General features: G+C 36.4%; 5 protein-coding genes across 14 annotated transcripts in view; 3 read left to right on the forward strand and 2 right to left on the reverse strand.

Annotated features, from left to right (window-relative positions):
• Positions 1-3,143, reverse strand: part of LOC135124523 (protein daughterless-like) — a 39,782-nt gene extending 36,639 nt beyond the window's left edge. For all 7 annotated transcript variants that reach the window (XM_064049649.1, XM_064049645.1, XM_064049646.1 and 4 more), the window contains exon 1: positions 3,033-3,143. In XM_064049649.1, the coding sequence (XP_063905719.1) occupies positions 3,033-3,117 (85 nt within the window). In that variant the 5' untranslated portion in view covers positions 3,118-3,143. The remainder of the gene's footprint in view (positions 1-3,032) is intronic.
• A 352-nt stretch (positions 3,144-3,495) lies between these two features.
• Positions 3,496-4,097, forward strand: LOC135124526 (SNAPIN protein homolog). The gene is made up of 2 exons (XM_064049654.1): positions 3,496-3,686; positions 3,839-4,097. Exons 1-2 carry the CDS (start codon positions 3,535-3,537, stop codon positions 4,095-4,097), a joined length of 411 nt encoding a protein of 136 aa, XP_063905724.1. The 5' UTR covers positions 3,496-3,534.
• On the forward strand, positions 4,097-4,762 carry LOC135124525 (methyltransferase N6AMT1). The gene has a single exon (XM_064049653.1). The coding sequence runs from the start codon at positions 4,097-4,099 to the stop codon at positions 4,712-4,714; it is 618 nt and encodes a 205-aa protein (XP_063905723.1). The 3' UTR covers positions 4,715-4,762.
• LOC135124522 (N-acetyltransferase eco) lies at positions 4,707-17,105 on the reverse strand. Of its 2 annotated transcripts, XM_064049642.1 has the most exons (6): positions 16,860-17,105; positions 16,708-16,811; positions 16,249-16,374; positions 9,482-10,325; positions 9,262-9,429; positions 4,707-5,113 (listed from the first exon to the last, which is right to left on the reverse strand). In XM_064049642.1, exons 2-6 carry the CDS (start codon positions 16,800-16,802, stop codon positions 4,778-4,780), a joined length of 1,569 nt encoding a protein of 522 aa, XP_063905712.1. In that variant the 5' UTR covers positions 16,803-16,811; positions 16,860-17,105; the 3' UTR covers positions 4,707-4,777. The 2 variants fall into 2 exon arrangements, with proteins under 2 accessions (XP_063905712.1, XP_063905710.1); XM_064049640.1 differs by having other exon boundaries at positions 16,249-16,811.
• Positions 17,074-22,460, forward strand: LOC135124521 (uncharacterized). Of its 3 annotated transcripts, none has more exons than XM_064049637.1 (3): positions 17,074-17,205; positions 18,134-18,169; positions 18,222-22,460. In XM_064049637.1, the coding sequence occupies exons 1-3, from the start codon at positions 17,116-17,118 to the stop codon at positions 22,329-22,331; spliced, it is 4,236 nt and encodes a 1,411-aa protein (XP_063905707.1). In that variant the 5' UTR covers positions 17,074-17,115; the 3' UTR covers positions 22,332-22,460. The 3 variants fall into 3 exon arrangements, with proteins under 3 accessions (XP_063905707.1, XP_063905708.1, XP_063905709.1); XM_064049638.1 differs by having other exon boundaries at positions 17,114-17,205; positions 18,113-18,169; XM_064049639.1 differs by lacking the exon at positions 17,074-17,205 and adding an exon at positions 17,239-17,585 and having other exon boundaries at positions 18,113-18,169.
• Positions 22,461-22,546: the final 86 nt, after the last annotated feature.

The following is a 22,546-nucleotide window of genomic DNA, read 5'->3' on the forward strand; positions in this document are numbered from 1 at the left end:
TGGGGCCATTAAAAACGTTAACAAAAACAAAAAAGCAGTTTTTGATATCCCTTCTGTGTTAAGTGATTAAATTACAAGCCCAGAAACAGAAAGTTGTCAGTGTGAATTTCTTCTGCATTGCTCGTTTCACAAAAAATGGCACGGCGTAGTTAGCTCATTAGTAATTGTTTCTGTTTAAAGAGAAATTTAATCTTAATAGGAAAAATGCACAACCGACAAGCAGATTCTGCGAGTTTTCTGATTAAAATAACTATAAATGGAGCTTGCGTAAGCCGAAATATGAGTAGAACAACATCCAAGAAAGATTTTCCCACAAGTACAGCGTGTCCTGTTAACATTCAAGAGTTCGAAAAAAGCATCTACTCTGTTAATCCAGTCGATCTAAATATATTCAAAATTCCAATGTCGCTTAATCAAGAAAAAATACTTTGAAGAGTAAGGTCCCAATCCATTTTTATCTGTTATCTTTTGTAAGATAAGAAATTTTCATTAATATCACTTTCAGCATCATGCAGTAAAACTATTAAATGGAAAAATTATTCACATCCATTGTCTACTTATCACTTGCAATAATTTGCGTGCCAGTAGTTGCAGATCACGGCTTCGCCTCGGGTCAAAATTACTTGTATAACCATGGACGCATAAATAACTGTCATAAATATGAATTTGTTTGTCACCTACAGAGGATCAAAAATTAAAACAACACAAAATTTTCCATTCTCTCGAGGAATTACTTTGGATTAATTCGACACTTTGAGTTATGACATCATTTTTTATTTAAATAGCACTTTTAAACATTTTCTCTTCATTAAACCTACATTTAATCTTGAATAGTTGTCTGGATATTTATATCTCAATCACAATCAAAAACCGTTAAGCTTTTGTATGAGCACCAACTGATTTCGTATATCACAATATTGCTGCGATTTTTCGATCATAATTTTCACGATTTTGTCTTTTATAAATTTCGTACGATAAAATTGTCGACTTACAATTTTGAAATGTGCAAATCAAAAACTGTGAAAAATTTAGGGAATCGTAAATGCTAACTTGAATCTGGCACATGATAACAATGAACGTCTTACAAAGTTATTTCCGGTGTCCGTTAAATCCATCACACGAAATTGCCATAAAAGTCAAAACAAAAATTTAAAAATAGACATGAAGTAAGACACTAACTACATCATTTGCGCGGAATCAAAAAAGTCGCCCGATTGCCCGCTTAAACCGTCGTTTGGTTGGTGTGACTTTTAAACCGTGGCCGTGACGTTTAACATCCATAACTTATCTAAAACAGCGTAATTGACACAAAGCATTTTTTATTGTGGCCTTCTCCGACGCCAAATTTAAATGATCATCTCATATTTGTAACCAAAACTGCTGTATTTTGAGGTCGAAACAGCGAAAAGTCAACAGAAAGTGTAAAAAATTAATAAATAAATATAAATTGACAGCTTGCGCAGGATCGGTTACAGTCGCAATCTTAATCGAAATAACGTTGTTCAAAGAAAAATAAAAAATAGTGGGTCGTGCAAGACAAATAATGAAATCTGGTAGCACAGTTCTCTTCAAAGTGTCAAAAATTCGTTCACACCATATGTCGGAACCTGAAGAAAACGGAATAAACCGAATTTGCATAAAAAAACAATGTTTCGTATATGCGTATGAACAGTTCGTTGAAAGCTTTGATTAGTAGTTGAACGGAACAGGAGCAAAATTTTAATCCAACTGTTCAACCCGAAAAAACTAGAAACGGTAATAAATCACAAGTAAAATAACAAACAGTTTAAAGGTCTCATTTATTGCAACAATGTAACGGTTTTTCAGATCTATCTTCGCTGTAAAAGCCATTAATCGTGAATCGCTCCCGACTCCTAACAGGACCTTTTCGCCACTCAAAAATCGATCAAATAAATTACGCAACACTACTACCATCAATGACCATAACGGCTAACGCCACTTTATCCGTTGCCTTTATTCGGAGGAGCTTTTCTTTTTTACGATCGCGATAATTTATTGGAACCGAATCTCGAGTGAAAAAACTTCAATAAATTAAACGAGAACGAGACGAAAAACTCTAATTCATTAGGTAATAAGAGGCAAAATTGTGATGTCTTGTAAAAGACGGTTGAATACCAAAAGCAGATGTTTTGTAGTATAACGAACTATCTGAAAACGCGGCCACGTTTGATGTAGTCGTCTCACTTTACCTGTTGGAAATAACAGCAAGACATTAGGCGTAAACAAGAACGAAAGAAGATACACACACGAGCATTTTAACGCAAGGATAATGAACTCTAACTGTTCATGTCGTAGGGACCAATTCGTAAGAGCAATTAATGTGAATATGACCCATATTGGCCGGGGGCTCTGGGCCGGGTGATCCTGCGAAGGGGCAAGCTACCCACTTGACGAGCCGAAGGCGAGGTGCTCCACGTGATAAGGCCCTCCACGGAGTCACGTGTCAAAAACAACAAAAAACCTAAACCTATTCCAAAAAAAAAACCACCCCCGATTCCCCCCCGTTGTATTTTATAACCTGACTTGTCAACTTGTCAATTCCCAAAACTGACATCAAAGTGACATTTTCTCGCCTACTTGATAACTTTCCGCGACAATACTGCCACCCTCAAACAAAAACTATTCGAACGCGAGACACCCTGTTGCACCGCCCCCGGGCAAGAAGCCCCACGCACACAACCACTGATATTCACCTTCTGCCACCTCCGAAGGGCTCCGAACGTAAATAAACCACTCTCAACACAATGACAACACCGCGGTGGAAATCGCTCCAGAGTGTCGAAATTGGCGTAGGTCTCGCATATTCGGGTTCGCACGAACCCCTCGGGCCCGATTTTAGTGACCAACGGCCCTTACGGCCCGATTTTAGGGCTTTTAAACAAGCTGTTTTAATGTTTTGAATCGCACGCGTAGAACTGGGGGGATATTTCGGGCTGAAAGCGGGCGCGCACGGCCCCCACGACGCTCGGGAGGCGTTCGCGGGGGCGGCAGTTACTGGAAAAGCGACTCACCTGGGGCTTTGTTGGCGATTTTATTGAAACAATTGGTAAAAACTTCGTACAAATGATGCATAGGCTCTTCATCGCTGGCAGCCATTTTGACTTACTAGTGACAACTGGCGGCGGTGGCGACATCTGCACCGCCGCCGGCAAGTGAAGCGGGGGGGAAATTCAAACAACGATCTAACGCCGCAACAACACGAGGTAAATAACAACAAGTAAGAAAAAAGCGAAAACATGACTGTAGTTGTGGGATGATTTATACTGAACAAAGTTGGCAATAAATTTTAGAAAACTCAAAATATCAAGAGGCAGCTGCATATTGAACCATCAAAAATGAAGATCGTTGACGATAGTAGCAAGATAAAGCCGCCGCAGTGACAATAGCCACATCAAATAAATAACAGACAATTTTACAATCAGTGAATTTTTAATTTATTTAAAGTTGTCACCTGTCATCTGTCACTTGTCGCTTCTGTTTTCACTTGTCACTTGTCAGTAAAGTGAGGTTAAGATGGACGTGGACACAGAAAGTACAGCGACTTCAATCGACGAAAATACCGAGAATTTCTGCGATAACCCCACGCGAGACACGCTAGCGGAGGGTCTTATGGGGCTGATCAAGCCCACGGTGGACCAGCTTGACGAACGAGTGCGTGCAACAAGGTATCTTACCATGAAAACTCCTTTGTTCTATTGTGCTAATTAATCTCCTAATGTCATGTTTTAATCATTGTACCAGCAACTAAACATTTATTTAATCCTTTCATCTTAAATAATGCAACATTACAAAATTTCAAAAGACGAATTTGTTTCAGAATTTCGCAGCTTGAGCTCAAACAGTGCATTGAATCCCTTCACGAAGAGCTCAAAAAAATCAACGACAACCAACAATCAACCGTCGATCTCGACGTCTACGTTAAGAAGTTGATTAATGCCAAACAGCGCGTAACAGTTTTATCCAACATCTTGCAGAACGTGCAAGACAGGCTGAACAAAGTGCACGCTTCCATTGAGAAAGAAACAGTAAAACGGAAGATTATCTTGAATAATACTATTGAGGATCAATCGCCATAATGCTAGAAACTCCACGCTACAATTTAAAAGGACGAGAGGAGGTCTACGAGCCCAGCGAAGACACGTTCCTGTTCCTCGACGCGCTGGAGAAAGAAATGCCATTTTTGAAAAATCTGGGGGTGGAGTTTGCTGTCGAAATCGGATCAGGAAGTGGCGTTGTGATCACAGCTTTGGCTTCTTTTTTAGCTTGCGCTTGTTTTGCAACTGATATTAACCCAGAGGCGTGCCAAGCAACTGCCGAGACTGCCGTTTTAAATGGGAGAAAAGTGGATTGTGTTAATATGGACTTGTTAGGGGCTTTTCGAAATCGTTTATTTGATGTATTGTTATTTAACCCGCCTTATGTCGTTACGGATCCGTGTGAAGTCGTTGGAAATGGATTGAATAGAGCATGGGCTGGGGGTTTTCATGGACGTCAAGTTACTGATAAGGTGCTTTCCACTCTAGATCTGCTCTTGAGTGAGAAGGGTGTGTGCTATATGGTGCTTTTAAAAGAGAACAATATACAAGAAATCCAGCGTTTTATGAATGAAAATAATTTTAAGAGTGACGTTATCTTGGAGCGGAAGCTCCGCGGGGAGCATCTATACGTTGTTAAATTTTCACGAATTCTGTAAAATTATATTTATTAAAGTATCAAAAATACACGCAACAAGGAATAAAAATATATGGCAAATTAATTATACAAAGTAAATGAAAAAATTTGGAGTTTTGAAATAACTCTGTCCAAATAGCTTCCCCATTTCGGTAGGAGAGCTGAACGCTACGTCTTCATTTTTTAAAATATACCCGAAAATGAAGTTTCGTTTGAGGGAGTCCATCAAGGTGCTGGCGACGCCTTTTTTGCGTTGGTTTTGGGCCACCCAGATGCGGGAGACGCCGCATTTGATGGGGTAAGATTCCTCGGAACACAGGTCCACTTGGTCCTGATGGGTCGTGAGGAGTTTGTGGGCGGAAGTTTTCGCCTCGGCTACCAGAGCGCCGATTATGGTTTTATTTTTGATGTAGAAGAATATCTGGAAAATAATTAAATAACAAATGTTTGTGATCTTCAGTCCTGTGGTTTTTGGTGTTCCTCATGGGTCAAATTGTGGAACACTAATATTTATTTTGTACATAAATGACACGTAAATCATAAATTGGCGTTTAATAATAATTATATAATTATTTATTATAAATATTAATGGTATCTTTTCAATTTGTATTTCCTGAGCGTAAATTAAGCAAGTATTGAAATCGAGTCCACTGGACGACTGGCCACTTTTAATTTTTATCGACGTTTCATAACCCCTATAGTACGAAAAAATAGGTCTCCTGTTTCCGTCCGTTTGTCTCTCGTCTGTCCGGTTTTTTTTATTAGACAGATGGATCGATTATTGTCAAATTTTATATGTAAATTACGAATATGGTGTACATAAAACGCCAACCAAAATTTAGCTAGTCATCCCCACCAACAATAAGATGACGTCATGTGTAAAATTTACATTAGTAAATGTTATTTAAATTGTATAAAATAGGATATTCTTGCACATGTGGTTTATGAATCTGTGTCGAGTTTTTACCCGAGACATCCAAATTTTTTAAAAAAACATCAAAACATTATATAACAACATTTTGCAATTTAAATCGAATGTTCTGAAATCTTGCAAATGTTTTAAGATTATCGTAAGGATGGTAAATCGTTAATCAAAAGTTTTTCGTTTATGCCCCCTTATATACAAGTGTGATTTAAGAATCCGTGTTGAGTTTTTATCTTAAATATCACGATTTTTGAAAAAAAAAAAGATCAAAAGATCATAATTGTAAAACATTTTATAATTTAACTTCCAAATCAAATGCCTTGAAATCTTGCAAACGTTTATCCGTTTATGGCCTCCATGTCATCTCATAGTTTATCGAATAAATGTTATTTAAATGTGGTTTATAAATCCGTTATGAATTTTTATCCTAGACATCTACATTTTTGGAAAGAAACTCAAAATTGTAGAAGAATTTTGCGATTTCTCAATTTTCCAATTTTTCGACTTTGAGATTTTGGAACTCTTGATTTCTCAATTTTTTGATATTTTCATTTCTTCATATTTTGATTTCCCAATTTTCCAATGTTTCAGTTTACGATTTTTTAATGTTTGACGTTTATAAATTTTCTTTTTTTCGATTTCTCAATTTGTTGAATTAAACGGTTTTTTAATTTTCCTATTTCTCAATTTCCCGACTTTCCAGTGTTTCGGTTTTTCAATTATTTAATTTTTCGATTTTTTAACGTTTCAGTTTTGGGTTTTTTTTCCTTTTTAAACTTTAGATTTTTCAATTTTTTGATGTTTCCATTTCTTGATTTTTTTTTTATTTTTCAGTTTTTTGATGTTTTAATTTCTGTCTTTCCATTTTTCGACTTCCCGGTTTTGGTTTTTTCGATTTTTCAATTTTTCAGTTTTTAACTATTCGATTTTTTGAGTTCTCGACTTTTCCATTTCTCGATTTCTCGAACTTTTGATACTTCGATTTCTCGATGTTTCAGTTTTTGAATATCTCGATTTCATGGTTTTTCGATTTTTTTGATGTTCCAATTTCTCCATTTTTAGATTTTCGATATTTTAATTTTTAAATTTTTGATTTTTACTTCCCGAGCGTTAGCGAAGGAAGTATTGTAATCGATTCCCTCGGTCGTCGAGAAATAGGTCTCCCGTTTCCGTCTGTCTGTCTGCCGTCCTGATTTTGATTAGGCAGAAAATCTCCGAAAGTCTTGGGCCGATTTTTTGTATTTATATTAGCATATATCATGTAGATTTTAAAATGCTAACCAAAATTTGTCAAATCATCCCCACCAATCACGTGATGACGTCACTTCAATATTGTTCATAGTAAATCGGTTTTAAATTGTATAAAATAACATAGTCCTACACATGTAGTCTATGACTCCGTGTTGACTTTTTAACCAAAACGTCTAGATTTTTGGAAAAAATCACAATTATAAAAACATTTAGCAATTTATTTTTGAATCTGCCAAACTGAATGCTTTGAAATCTTGCAGATGTTTTAAACTTATGGTAAGCATAACACATTTTAAATCAAAGTATATTTGATTATCCTCAACATTTTACCGGATAAATCTTATCTAAAATGTGCAAAATATGCTTAAACAGGGTGACTCAAAAATAAATTAATGAATGCGTGAATTTATTTTATTAATTTAATCAGGAACTGCAAAACCTAATCGTTTGAAATCTTGGAGATGTTTTAAAGTTATCATAAGCATGGTAAATTTTTGATCAAAATGTATTTGCTCACCCCCCCCCCCCCCCCCCAAAATTATGACGTCACCTCAAAATATTGATGAATATATCTTAAATGTGTAAAATATGATGAGTCAACACTTATGATTTATTTTTAATATATAATTAATATTCGCTTATACAGGGTGTCTCAGAAAAATTAATGACTGAGTTGTTAAAAAACAAATATCCAAACAAATTTAGAAATTTAACTGGTTACTATGGAAATATGCAATTTAACACCTTTTAAATTTTACAAGTTCAATAGGACAATAGGGGGAAAATCAATCTTATCTTAGCAAGTGGTAGCCCCGCCCACCCGCCCCCTATTTTCTCAGAGGGTATGGCGTTTGCCAAAATCAGTCTTATCTGAGCAAGTACTAGCCCCGCCCACCCGCCCCTGTTTTCTCAGAGGATATGTCATTTGCCAAAATAAGACTTATCTTAGTAAGTACTAAGAAAATAAATGGGCGGGTGGGCGGGGCTAGAACTTGCTAACATAAGTCTTATTTTGGCAAATGACATATCGTCTGAGAAAATAGGGGGCGGGTGGGCGGAGCTCGTACTTGGTAAGATAAGACTGATTTCGGCAAACGACATATCCTCTAGGAAAATAGGGGGCGGGTGGGCGGTCCTAGTATTTGTTAAGATAAAACTGATTTTGACCCCATTAAATTTGTAAAAACTTGTGAAATTTAATGGTGATAAATTGCAAATTTCTATAGTACCGAGTTAAATTCCTAAGTCTACCCGAAATTTGCAAAATATGACGAGTTTTTACTTCTGATTTATCATTGCATTCATATTTTTTAGCTTTGCTTATACAGGTGGCTCAAAAAAATTTATGAATGTGCCAATTTATTTTATTCATTAAATCAGGAACGGCTCACTCCATTTTCCCAAAAAATGTTGGGAACACATTACTGTTATTTTTATTATTACAGTGCACCAATCCAAGTTGATATACGTGTCCTTGCAAAAATGTTGACGACGTCATCATCACAAAATTCTGTAAAGTAAAAACTCAACTCAAAATGCTGAATATGTTTCAGTATTCTTTGGGTGCGAGGGAAGTTCTGTCTAAACAGCTTTCGACCAAATTTTTAAATTTTAGATTTTTCAATTTTTCGATTTTATGATTTTTTAATATTGCAATTTCTTCACATATTGATTATCTGATTTTAAAATTTTTTATACTTTTCGATTCTTAGATTTTTCAAGTTTTCGATTTCTCATTTCGGATATTTTAATTTTTCGATTTTTACAATTTTTTTTTGGTTCCTCAATTTCTCGATATATCGATGTTTCAACTTTTTGATTGCTCGATCTCCCAATGTTTTACAATTTTTTGGTTTTTCTATTCGTTCAAATTAATGAATTTTTCATGTGTATAACATGGACTTTTTTTTGACAATTTTTAACTGACTGTCGAGTTACTTAACTGATGGCAAGATTAACAATACAATAAATTTATTGACGAAGAAGATCTCTTTAGCAATAGAAATAAATTTAAACGTCGTATTAAATCAGCATATGATAGATAGTTCAGTTATCTTAAATTTGTTCTCTTGACTTGCACCAGTACAACGTTTAATTTTGTTTTACTATGTATAAATGGGGTTACCCGTGTATCAATAAAATTAAATGATAAATGCAGAATTTTTGGCACAGACAGTAGGTAGTCATAATGGATCACTTTATTCTATAAATAAAAACTAATTTGGAAGTCGCCCTTGAGTGGGATTAAACCGAAAATACGCATTTGCGAATTCAGAGAATAAAATTAGGTTATTATTTTAGTCATTGTACGGTGTTACTATTTTTGCAATTTGGGTACCGAGATTATAGGGATCACTTTTATCATACACTTATCCTCATCAACTCACACTTACCTGTGAATTAGCTGTATTGAACTCAATGTCGTAGTAGCCCAAATCCCGATTAATCACCTCCATCACTTCCTTAACTTTTTTCCACCAGATCTTGGGATCCCCGGGAACAATCTGCACAATCCTCCCATCCAGGAAACCGCTCGTAACAACCCTCTCGTTCTTCCAACCCTACAAAACCCACATTAACACACCCACAATCCAAAACTCTCCTCCACCTTACATTAAACCTAAAAAAATGACTGGCATTATGGTAATTCAGATGCATGATTTCGTCCCCTGGGTCACCCATGTGGTACACGATTTTGCACTCGGAACACTGCGTCACCCCCCAGCGCTTCTGCCCGGCGTCCAACAGCATCTGGTCCTTTCCAAGACCCCTGAACTTCCTCACTGCAGCCACTTTACCCTCACTTTTCGCAGGCAACGCCGTCCTGCCTGGGTAAAACACCGGGAACAGCTTTGTTTGCCCCTCGTTGTTCCCCGGCATGCTCTCCAGCACTGCGCTCAAATCCCGGGCCTTCTTCGGGCTGTTCAGAGCCAGCCCGGACGTCATGTTGCACATCTGCGACGTGGGCGACATCAGCACGTCGTTCTTCTCGTTCTCTTTGTTGTCCTCCAGCGTCTGGATGATGCTGGAGATGTCCTTCTCGGGGATGAGCGGCTGCTGGGTGTCGAAGTCGAGCTTGGCCCTTTTGGAGGGGTTGGTGTCGTCGCGGGGTCGGGCCCGCTTCACGGGCTGCTTGCCGGACAACAAGGTGAGGCGACCGTTGTTCATTTCGAGCTTTATGTTGGCGTTGACGGTGACGACGCCCTTGTGGCGCGACGACTTGAAGAACTTCTTCGAGGGGTCGGGCTCGGGGCTGGGCGTGGGGTCGCGGGGCGGCGGTGAGGGTGATGGGGTAGGGGAAGGGGGTGACTGCGACGGCGAGGGTTCGGGGAGGATGGTGTTGAGGGGGGAGTTCTGGATGATGTTGATGGCGGCCTGGAGGGCCGCGATGCGGCTGATTTTTTTTACTTTGCGTTTCTTGATTTTGTGGCGGACGCCGGCGTTGATCTGACCGGATCTACAGGAGAAAGGTTTTTGTAGTTTTACACAACGAAATCTCCAGATGATTTTACATCATATGAATAAATGGTAGTTTCATCATTATAGTAAACTTTTTCTTAGGAAAAAAAACCTTTTTGGTTGAATTTATTGATGGTTTTCCAAAATTTGGGTTTAGGGCTAATCAAAAATTCTTATTCTTTCTGAATTTCAGAATTCTTGTGATTAAACAACATCACCTAACATTTATTTATTCATCAATCTACAGAAATTTTTATTAGTATTTTTAACCTTGAAAATTGCATCATGTTAAAATTACATATTTACGAGATTTATTAAACGTTGTAATTTTTGAAATCGGAACGTTATTATTATTATTTTGATAAGTTTTAGTTGTGTTTCTTTCAAAAAAAAAGCTTTCGGTTTAATCTACTCCTGTTCAGTAAAAACGTTAGATTTTTACGTCATTTTTAATGAAATAAAAAAACTGGTTTAGACCAGTTAGTTATTTAGACAGGATTTGCTTGCCTGAAGTACCCTCAAAGACATCCAGTGTCTTCTAAAAATTATAAAACCTGATTTTGCGAATTTTATTATTTTTGAAAAACTCGTGTAAGTTAAAATAAAGATGTGTGGATTGTGAGGTAAAGTAGTATGCTATGCGTATGTTTCAAGTAAGTTTCGACAATAAACCACTTTTTAACAAGAACACAAAAACGACACAAAAAACGCAACAACATATTAAAAAAAAAGACATCAAAGAATTCGCCAAAAAAGACACAAAAAAACGCAACAAGAACAACATATTAAAAAAAACATCAAAGAATTTGCCAAAAAAGACACAAAAAATGTGAAGAAAAAGAAAAAAGAAGAGACTAAAAGAAAAGAGTAAAAAAGCGACAAGCTATTATTTGCATATAAAAGATTCTGTAGGAAAAATTTAAACTTAACCCCGCCCACCCACCCATTCTCTCATTTTTTTATATTGTAGATATATTTTAATTAACAATTTACTATGCTTACAATAACATTAAAACGTCTGCAAGATTTCAAAGTATTCAGGTTTGCAATTATTGATTTAATCAATAAAATAAATTCACTCAGGCATTCATTTTTTTTTGAGACACCCTGTATTAGCAAATCTAAAAAATATTAATGCAGCGATAAATCACAAGTATAGACTCATCATATTTTGCACATTTATGATAGGATTTATTCCGCAATATTTTGAGGTGACGTCATCAATTTTTTAGGGGGATGAGCAAATACATCTTGACCAAAAATTTACCATGCTTGTGATAACTTTAAAACATCTCCAAGATTTCAAAGTCTTCCGTTTTGCAGTTCCTGATAACGCATTCATTAATTTTTTGAGTCACCCTGTATAAGTAAATCCAAAAAATATGAATGCACTGATAAATCACAAGTATAGACTCATCATACTTTGGGCATTTTTGATAAGATTTATTCGGCAAAATTTTGAACTGATGTCATCAATTTTTTGGAGGGGATAAGTAAGTATATTTTGATTAAAAATTGATCATGCTTATCAGAACTTTAAAACATCTGCAAAGCATTCGAACTAGTTATTTATGTTACAAGTGTTGAAAACGGTCCATTGCATTACGAACGGTAATACGGCGCGAGACGCAGTCGAGCGCTGTATGTAAGTGAGTAATGCAATGGAGTTTTCACACGAGTAACATACAATATTTTTTTGCGCTGCCTTTTTGAAAAAATAACATTTTTCAATCGCTAAAAGAATAAATATTATTGAACCAAAATTATGTTGGTATTGAATTTATCACCAAATACGTCAAATACCAATCTGTCAATTTGTCCTGGCTAGATTTTGAATTTCAAAGTTGAAATGCTGATTCGTGCACGTATTTAGAAAATTGCAGATAAAGCAATTGCAAATTTGTTGCCTGCAAAATCCGTAAATCCATATGAAGCCGAATATCAAAAATTCATCAAGTGGTGCGAAGAAAATAAAATAAAACGCGAATTTTCTGAAACGACGCTCTTGGTTCATTTCCAAATTAAGTCGGAAATTATGAAAGCACCCACACTGTGGACAATATATTCAGTTCTGAAAAGTACTCTTGGCATCAAACATAACATAAATCATTCGAAATTTTATAAATTAACAGTGTTTTTAAAGCGGCAGAATGACACAAGCCCAAGAAGTTTGAAATACTTACCAGTGGAAACATTTTTATATACGGCTCCAGATCAGAGAGAATCTTGTGATTTTGATTCAGCGTGAGGTTGCGAATAACGTCAAGTTTAAACGGTTTTTTTAATTAACAAGAACTACTAACAAACAGTAATAACATAATAGTTGTCAACAACGTAAACCAAACCACCGAATAGTGTCAACTGTCAAATTACTACAAATCCAAATTTTGATCAACAAATTCCCCTATTTAAGATTACAACTTAAATTGCACTTTTTTTTTTAATTTCGAGCCATTTTTTGTTATAATAACTTTAGATACATGATTATCAATTAGTAGTAATTACTTTGTGATAATCAATTAATTTTTTCAAAGCTTAAATTCCTCGTTTGTATTTTGCAACACTAGATCCTTTTTCATTGCCATTGCGACACGCTACGTGTCAACGTAAAATGTCAATTACAACTATGGCAGCGCAAAAAATGCTGTTTATAAACACTCAAAACGGAGGCATAAACCACATGTGTAGGTACTATGTTATTTGATACAATTTAAAACCCATTTACGAGGTACAATTTTGAAGCGATGTCATCACATTATTGGTGGGGACAGATAGACGGAAACGGGGCACCTATTTCATCGTACTTTTGGGGTCATGAAAGGTCGAGAAAACGTAAAAGTAGGGAGTCGCCCAACGGACCCGATTACATTTTAACTTTGCTTACGCTCAGAAACTAAAAATGAAAAAAAGCGGAAAAAATGTAATAAAAAGGGACCAAAAGATGGACGAGTAAGAAGAGACCATAAATTTTTGTGCCAAAAAGCATTTAAAAACCCATTAAAAAAACTATTTAAAAAAAAGACGAAAAAAAAAAAGAGAAAATAGTAAAAAATCTAACAAAAAAAGGAAAAAATCTGACAAAAAAAACGACCGAAAAATGTAAAAAAACAAGTAATACAGAGGGAACCATAAACGCAACAAAAAGACATCTAACATGAGCAACAAAAAAATCGAGAAAAAAAAAAATGAAAAAAAAACACCATACAAAACAAAAACAAAAAAATATAAGGGAAAAAAGGTAGACAAAAAACCGTCAAAAAGAAAAAAAAACAAAAGAAGTTCTCTAAAAAATGGTTTAAAGTTATTTAACTTCCCTCGTTCCTACAGGTTCTTGGAAAAATTATAAAATACAATTTTAGGAATTTAATTTTTTTGTAATAACCTCTGCGAGTTAAAGAAAGTTATACATATGTGGACTGTTAAGTACAGGTACAAAAGCATGGTATGCGTATGTTTTAAGTGAGTTTCGTAAAATTGCGATGACGTCATCAATATTTTAGTGAGGACACTATCAATTTGAATAGGTGTAGTGTAATACTAAAGTAACAGTACCATTTATTCGAATTTTCGACAAAATGTTTAGAATGTCGTTTTCGAATTGATTAATAAAGTACACTGACACGTCTATGAATTCTTTTGAGTCACCCTGCATAAGTACTTCTAAAAAATATGAATCTATTGATAAACCACAAGAAAAGTCATATTTTGCATATTTCAGATTTAATAGGTAAAATTTTGAGATGACGTCATCAATGTTTTGGGATTAATTAACGCATCAATTTTAAATAATAAATTAGCATACTTACGATAGCCTTAAAACGTTTGCAAGATTTCAGAGCGTTCGGTTTTGCAGTTTCAGAGTTAAATTGAAAAATGTTGTTATGCGATTTTGATTTTTTTTTTCCAAAAATCAGGATATCTAGGGTGAAAACTCAACACGGATTCATAAAGCACAAGTGCATGAGTATGTTATTTTATAAAATTTAAATAAAATTTACTACTGTAAATTTTGGAGATGACGTGATTCCATTGACATAAAATTTCAGAGATTTCCTGCCTAATAAAAATTGACAAGACACACGGACGCATTTTCGTAGGGGTCATGAAACGTCGAGAAAACACAAAAGTGCTATTCGTCGGATAGACGCTATTACAACACTTCCTTAGCCCAGGAAGTAAAAAGGGGACCAAAAAGGCGGGCAAAAAGGAGTCCGAAAAAACACGAACATTGCAAGAGCGATAAAAAGGTATTCAACAAAGGCAAAAAGGAAGAAAAAAAGAGCAATAATGCAACAAAAAAAGAGGGAATAAAAAAGACGGCAAAAAAGCGTTTAAAAAATCAACAAAAACGTGACCAAAAAAAAAACGACCAAAAAAACAACTAAAAACAGTTGAAAAAAAGATCCAACAAGAAAGGGACGTAAAAATGCGACAAAGACATCTAAAATAAAAAAGAAAAAAAAAGGGCGATCAAAAACGCCACAAAAATAAAAACGTAGGAATTAAAAGGTGGACTAAAAAAAGCGTCAACGAGTAAATAAAAAAGAAAGTAAAAAAAAAGACGAGAAAGGGAGTTAAAAAAATGCTTTAAAAAAGCCATAAAAAGAATCACAAAGAAGCTACAAAGACAACAAAAAAATAAACAGCAAAATTTTGAAATGAAAATTTTGGAGCGGATAAATAAAAAAAAATAATTGGTTTTACGATAACTTACATAGTTTTGAAGTTAAATAATTGTAAAATGTTTTACAATTTTGCTTTTTTTCTCAACCTAGACCTCCACGGTAAAAACCACACATACAGAAGCATACTACTTTAGAACACTTTGAGATGATCTCATCAATTTGTTGGAGGGAGGGATATAATCAGACACATTTTGGTTGATGTTTTTACTATATACAGCGTGGTCTTTGATACTTCATTAATTATTATTGTTATGGGAGAGAGAAAAAGAATTCGGAGAATAAAGTTGTACGGCTCTTTGAGTAGTACCTATGTATACAATAATATTTTCGACTATACAAAGTGTTTTATTTTCGAGGGATAGCACACACTTTTTTTTCAATAGAATACCCATATATTTTACATATTATTAGCCTTTCCTAGGCTTCATAACCGTAGTTTATTTTTGAAATTCTGATACGACGTTAGTACGTTACTCCATTTTTTTAAAAACAATTTTAACGTGTATAATGTTTATAAAAAAATTAAACTTTACAATTTTCAAATATCGATATTTCAGTTTTTTAATGGAACTGTTTATTTTAGAACCGCTTTTTACTCTTTTTTTTCTATCAAATACGTAGGGATGACCCTTAAAAAAGTAAAAAAATCTTAGTAACTAACAACTTTAAACTTTGAAAATACCTAACGAAAAAGAGAACAATAAAGAGAATAAGATTATATAATAATAAAATGTAGGTGTTCAATTTGAAAAAATTAAGTTGTGTTATGGCCTAAAAACAGAACACTCTGTATAATTGAAAATAATTTTAGTATGTAGATGGTCTTCAAAGAAGTATACAACTTTTTTCTACTTCCAATAATTAATGCGGAAATTAAGGAGCGCGTGCTTAGTGATTCATCCTGTATATACTATATTAGATCCATAGTTGAGTAAGTTTTTTTTATTCAAACTATACTTTGTCGAATGTAAATTTTTACGTAAGATAATATATTATAAAAAATATTATTTCACATGTAAACAGTTGTAATAAAATACTTTAGTGCCTTTTTTACGTAGTAATAGATCAATTTTAAACTCTTTATGATTCATTTGACAATTACTAGTACCAAAGATGTTCATCTTTTTCAAATGCCATGTGTACTTTAACGCTTGGACTTCCGCTATACACACATACCCCTCGTAACAACACAGTTCTAAATTCACTTTCCACTTTTTTTAACCAAAACCCACTAACCTGTATCGACTCTTCCTGCTGCACAAATACAGCCCCTGCTTCTTCTTCGCCTTCCTGGGGCTGGCCCTGCTTCCCGCCACGAACCCCCTCGGCGCCGCGTCGCTGTCACCCTTGGGATAAAACGTTCTGGAAGGCACAGACATGTCAATTTCAGGAAACAGGGCCGTGCGAACTTTGGGATTTTTGCAATCCAGAGTAAGGGCCGTGTCAACCTGCTTGGTGCGGACCAGCTTCGGGAACTTGGTATTATCGGAAATGTCGTGAGGGGTCTTTAGGCGCTGTGTGGGCGACTCGTCGCTCGCGCTCGGCGTGAACACCTTGGTGACCGCGGCCGCGCTCACCGGCGTCTGCAGCGCGTCCCCCTTGACTACCACCCCGATAATATCATAGTCCTCGTCCAGCAAGGCCGCCTTTACGTTGCCAAGGCCCTCGTCGTCGAAGTTCAGCGGACTTATGCACCCCAAATCCGAGTCGCCGTCGTCGTCGCAGGGGAAGAGCGCCCGTCGCCTGCTGGAGACCGCTTCGGTGTGCTCGACGCGCTGCTGGGGCTTCATTGGATCAAGCTGCAACGTCACACTGTGTAAAGGCGAGGGGCTGAGTTGGGGGCTTACCTAAGGATCTGGCGGGAAGCATGTGCTGCGTGTTGACGATTCTGCTACCACATCTGTCGGGATATGGCGGGTTTTGTTTACGGTTGGTAGTTCATGGACCGTTTGCTAACCAAACTTAACGGACTGGGGCAAATCGGCGGTTTCCCGCCGCACAAGGGGCATTGGGATTGGCTGGCAGTCAAGGAGAAAGAGGGGACTAGTGTGCGCATGCGTACAGAGGCTAAGAGGCAGCTGTGTTGTGGGGGTGCGGTGATGTATGGCATGGAATTTGGGACAAAATGTGAATAGTTTGCTTGTTCTGGCGCCAATTTTGGGGCATTTGGTGGTAGAAAATGTGTCTCTGGAGGTTAGTTTTCAAAATTAAGCAGTGACATTTGTGTTTGTTGACGTTTTGTTTTGATTTGTTTATATTATCTGTCAAAAATTGGGCGTCGATTAGGATTGGTCGTAGGTATCGCGGGAATTTTAAATATTTTTGCACAGCTTTTTTATCTTTTAATTAAATTGTAGATATTAGCATTATAAGATTACATTGTGTGACAGATTTTTATGTGTCATACTCCAGTTATACAAAGACATTTTTACCCTTCATTGTACATACAATTTATTTTTCAACGGATTGAAAATAAAAGAAATTGAATTAAATTAAACAAGTGTCATGTATCTACTATTTTAAAAACCGTCAAAGGCAAATCAAGTCGAGTCAAGATGACTAGATTACTTAAGGTGAGTACATGCAGTAACCTTGAATGTCCATATTTGATGACGTGATCGATTTTTTGATGTGGATTGTAAATCTACGCGCTAAAATTTAAAATTTAGCAAGTTTTCAGAATATGTACTACCTGGAAGCGTACATCATTGTGTGTTTTTGACTTCAAACAGAACGGAATAGTAGCTGGATTGTATTCAATTAATCCTAACCGCATCTGTTGACGTTAGTAGTTCTCAATAATAAATTATCACAGTTTTTACGTCTTTTTTATGGAAAATAATAATAATAATAATAATGTTTATTTGTGCCACAAATATAGAATTCTTTGTACACATTTGAGTGAAACTAAGATTCTCGACATTATTATCAAGAAATTCAAGGATAAAATTTTTTATTTATTAAATAATTTTTCAACGTCTTAAGAATATTCCTGTGATCTGATATTCTGAATGTTTGAGTTGTTTAATATTTAAAATTTAAATAAACAAACTTCCTTTGTTATAACTAATAATCTTGTTATACCTGATTTTCTTTTTAGGGTTAAATTTTTGCATTATAGATAGCAACTTGTTACGAAACCAACATGCCCGATGAAGTATGTATTAACTCTTCATCCACTTACATCCAACTAACGAGTCACCTTTTAGTTCTTCAAGAAGAGGGCCGGCACCACAGACCGCGGCAAAGACTATGAAGACCTGTTCATCTCCTACATCATTTTAGACTTCATCTTCGACGACGAAATCCAAGACTTCCAAATCTCCTCAAACGACGAAAGCTTCGGTGCCTTCGACGACATCGTCCTCGAAATCACTTGGAGAAATGAAGAGAAACCCAAGGACTCTTACGCTCTTCAGCTGAAGCACAGCGCCCGGCCCTTAACCCTGAAAAACCTGATAACCAAAAGCGGGGACTTTAGTGTCAGGAAGTACCACGCGGACTTCGTGAAACTGAAACAAGACGCCTTCAAATGGGTTATTTTAACAAATCGAAAATTTAATTATAACGAACGAGAAGCAAAGATTAGGATAGAAGGAGATGATTTTGACGTGAAGATCGTGAAGTATGAACCTGACGAAGATTTCATGAAGTTCTGCGAGAGGAGATGTTTTTATCAGTTTCGAACTGTGAAGAATGATGAGGTTGAAGACGTTTATGAAGAGTTTTTTCAAAAGTTTTTTCTGTGTACGAATCAACTGGACGTTTTTCAAATAGAGGCGGCTGCTATAGATAAATTTAAGAAGTTTTTTGACTGTGGAGAGAGGATTTTTCGTGACTACTACAAATTTGTAACGGATTGGAGCATACGAGAAGGAAGAAAGGTGAAGTTGAATAAAGGTTTGATGAAAGAAGTAATAGCGGCTCAAGTTTTGTCGCCTTCTATCAAAGTTGTCACTTCTGTTTTACATAAAGAAGCAGAAGCTGGAGAGTCGCTTCTTTTGGATATTATGTCCAAGTTTCACGTAACATATTTTATAGAAGAAGATTTTGAAACTTTGTCCAAGTTGTTGGGGGTTGTTGTTCAGAAATTTAAAGAAAATAAAGATATGTTGAAAGAAGTTAGTATCACTGCTCTTAAGTACCAAGTGGTTTCAAGTGGAATCAAAGAACTAGGTTCTTTGAGTGACGATAAATGTAACTTACTTCTTTGGATCTTTAACCTTGGTCACTTGGTTGTTAAAGGAAACGAAAGTGTCAACAAAGCCTTAAGTTTGTGCCAAAACAAGAAATTTATTATTTTGTGCCAACGAAGCTGTGATAGTTATCAGAGTTCGTCATTTAAGTATTTATCAAATTTGCAACCACAAGATGTTCAAGATATATCCAAAACGTTCAAGTGTGTTTTTCAAGGAAAGAAAGAAATTACTTTAGAAAGTCTTCTTGAGTGTAGTCACAATGTATTAAGTGTAGTGACAACAAGTCATCTTCTTCAAATGGTATATCATCAGTTCTCCGTTGGAGAAGAAAGTGAAGATCTTCCAAGCCCTTACATTCGGCGGTCCGTGTCCAGACTTTTTCTAGATTTTAAATTGTTAAACTCAATTGTCGCCAAGACCCTGCTAATCATCATTGGATGGAAACCTACTTTTAAAAAGTTTATCAATCACGATATCAATGTTATCAACATCGAAGAACTGTCATTTGGGGGTAAACCAGATGGCAAAAGCATATACGTTTGTGACGAGTGTTCCAAAGACACATTCGACACCATTTGCAACAACTTTCAAAATTTGAATTGTCACCAATTCAGAATTGATAACGAAAAACTTGAATGGGTACGAAGCAAAGATGGCGTTTCCGCTTTAAAGAAGTTTCTAATAGAAGACAATTTTATAGAAGAATGGAAACTTTTAGAGTATGAAGAAGACAATAGTCTTAACTTAATTTGTGCCGATGCCGGAATGGGCAAAACCACTTTGTTGAAGAACCTGAAGAACAACTACTCGACGGATTTTTGGACGATTTTAGTGTACCCGAAGGACCATTCGAAGTATTTTCGACAAAACGGAGACGATGTGGAGAAATTCGTTGCCTACATTTTAGACAAAGTGGGGTCTAAGTACACCGACTTAGAAAAAAACTTACTAAAGATTTTTTATCAAGAACAACGTGTTTTTTGGGATGCTTTAGACGAAACCTCTGACGATAATTTCGAAGTGATTGTTAGAATCATCATCGAACTGAGAAGACGCGGGTTCAAGCAATGGGTAACATCCCGGAATAATTTAGAATCTTGTCTTGAAAATAAATTCGGTGTTTTGTCACGAACCATCAAGCAGTTCGACGAAGAGGAACAAAGACTGTATATACGAGAAAGATTGAAGTGTTGTCAAGACGATTTAGAGGATATTTTTGTTAAGATTAATAAAAACATCCAGCTCTTTCGATATAACCAAATTTTAGGAATCCCTCTTCAGATTTACATGTTTACCGAACTTCTGCTCACAAACTGGAAAAAATATGAAACACTCCTGGACAACATTTTGTCTTTGACGGATTTATACGCGTGCTTCGTTGACGAAAAATTCAACGTTCTTCACCAAGAAAAAGAGAACTTTGACGGCTGGAACGACATGGTTTACAAACGAAACCAGAAATTCAAAAAGGATAGAATCAGAATGTATGAGATGGTAGCTATGAAATTACACTTCCCTGGTGTTTTACAAAACGTCAATTGTGATACTTTTTTAGAAGAAATCAAGACTGAGGCGGATTCTGTGGGAATCATCACCCACGTATCAGACGACAGCGTTCCAGACTTCTGGCACAACTCATACAGTGAGTACTTCGCAGCTGTACATCTATCAGAACATACTGACTTGCTTGGAAGCATTACCAAGATCTTTTTTGACAAGAAAAACACCAACATTCGTTTCTTTTTTGATTTGATAATGGCAAAAGGACGTCCAGCTCATGTTTCAGTACTGTATAAAAATCTAGAAGCGCTAACAAGTTGCGAAGATGAAGAATTAAGAAGTAAAGACAGAATTGGAAGAAATGTGTTACAGGTGGCGTGCTCTTGGGGGGAGCACTTCTTGGATTTGTACCCAGAGAGACTCAGCAAGTGGGAGTTTTTTAACGTCAAGTATAAAGTGTTTGGGATATTTGCAGACTCTGTTAAGAAAGAGAATGAAGAATATTGTAGAATAGTGGAGCAGCTTGTGGAAAAGATCAATCCCGAAGAAAGAGATTGTTTATTTAAATTTAATGCCTTCGAGTTGGCAGACCGCTCACATTGCTTAACACCTCTAAATCTTCTGTCAAAAAAATACGATCTTCCTCTTCACACTTTCGAGAATTTCAAAGATGTTGCTACTCTTGTGTATTACGCTTGCGTATTTGATTTGTCACACCTTCTTGATATTATGAAAGATTTACCTGTCGTGGAAGATGAGTTTGAATCGTCTGTCTTATTTGTGGCTGTAAAATACGGTTCCTTCAACAGTTTGACAAAACTTATGAGATCTTCGTACTACAGAAACGTAATGAAGAACAGTAAAGTCGATCTACTGAAATCGGCATTCGACAACAAACACCACAATATCGCAGAATTTCTCTTAACCCAAAACACCTTTCAAACCGATCTCTTAAACACCCTCCTTCTAAAACACATAGATTCTGACATTACTCTCGTGCAGCTTCTTGTCGCTAGTGGTGCAGACATAAACGTTACCAATGAAGACGATGATACTCCACTACGCCTCGCTTGCCTTTACCAAAACTACGAAGCCGCCCTTTTCCTAGTTGTTCAAGGCGCTCAAGTACCAGAAAACGCCCTTTTGCGCGGTTGCGGCCACAATGGCGACATTACGGAGCTCCTGATTCAAAATGGCGCTAAAGTGAATGTTGCGGTGGAAGGCAAAACTCCTCTTCTTCATGCTTCCGAGCGTGGATATTTCGACACGGTGGAAGTTCTGGCCAAATACGGTGCTAAACTGAATGATGGGGACCGTCTGGGATGTAGACCTATACACTATGCGTGCATCAAAGGCCGCAGAGATGTTGTAGAGAAATTGGTGGACGCTGGGGCTGACGTTAATGTGAAAAATAGGTTCGGGTTTGTGCCGCTTCACTATGCTTGTGGGCAGCAGTTTATGGATGTGGTGGAGCTCTTGGTTGAGAAGGGGGCGGTTGTGGACGTGAGTGATGAAGGTGGGGAGACGCCGTTGGGTTATGCGGTGTCGAAAGGGAACCAGCGGATGATCGAGGTGTTGAGACGTGGACAAATGAGTGGGGAACGTGAAGGTGATATGTAAGGCCTTAAAGTTTGATGTGTAATTTTGAGATTTTTTTGTTATTACGTAGCAGCTGATTTAGATCTGTTTTAATGAAGACTATTTTGTAGTTTATGCTAATAAAGTCTATTTTCTCGTTTTATGATTAAATTTCGGCTTAATTTGACTTAAAAGTAGGGACTTTGGAACTATAAATGAAGAGGATCAGTGTTGCCAAACTCGCTGAGCGAACGGTG

Source organism: Zophobas morio, unplaced genomic scaffold, assembly GCF_036711695.1.
Source record: "Zophobas morio isolate AGI-343-1 ecotype UQ-CSIRO unplaced genomic scaffold, CSIRO_AGI_Zmor_V1 ptg000007l, whole genome shotgun sequence".
NCBI classification, from domain to species: Eukaryota; Metazoa; Arthropoda; class Insecta; order Coleoptera; family Tenebrionidae; genus Zophobas; species Zophobas morio.

Excerpts from the sequence above, each read along its gene's own strand:
- LOC135124525 (XM_064049653.1), top strand. The coding sequence starts at position 4,097 with ATGCTAGAAACTCCACGCTACAATTTAAAAGGACGAGAGGAGGTCTAC.
- LOC135124522 (XM_064049640.1), bottom strand. The coding sequence starts at position 16,802 with ATGAAGCCCCAGCAGCGCGTCGAGCACACCGAAGCGGTCTCCAGCAGG. Across the intron at positions 10,326-16,248 it reads AGCAGGAAGAGTCGATACAG|ATCCGGTCAGATCAACGCCG; the intron begins GTTAGTGGGTTT and ends TTTCTCCTGTAG. Across the intron at positions 5,114-9,261 it reads TCAATACAGCTAATTCACAG|ATATTCTTCTACATCAAAAA; the intron begins GTAAGTGTGAGT and ends ATTATTTTCCAG.
- LOC135124526 (XM_064049654.1), top strand. The coding sequence starts at position 3,535 with ATGGACGTGGACACAGAAAGTACAGCGACTTCAATCGACGAAAATACC. Across the intron at positions 3,687-3,838 it reads GAACGAGTGCGTGCAACAAG|AATTTCGCAGCTTGAGCTCA; the intron begins GTATCTTACCAT and ends AATTTGTTTCAG.
- LOC135124521 (XM_064049637.1), top strand. The coding sequence starts at position 17,116 with ATGGCATGGAATTTGGGACAAAATGTGAATAGTTTGCTTGTTCTGGCG. Across the intron at positions 17,206-18,133 it reads TAGAAAATGTGTCTCTGGAG|ATAGCAACTTGTTACGAAAC; the intron begins GTTAGTTTTCAA and ends TTTGCATTATAG. Across the intron at positions 18,170-18,221 it reads AAACCAACATGCCCGATGAA|TTCTTCAAGAAGAGGGCCGG; the intron begins GTATGTATTAAC and ends GTCACCTTTTAG.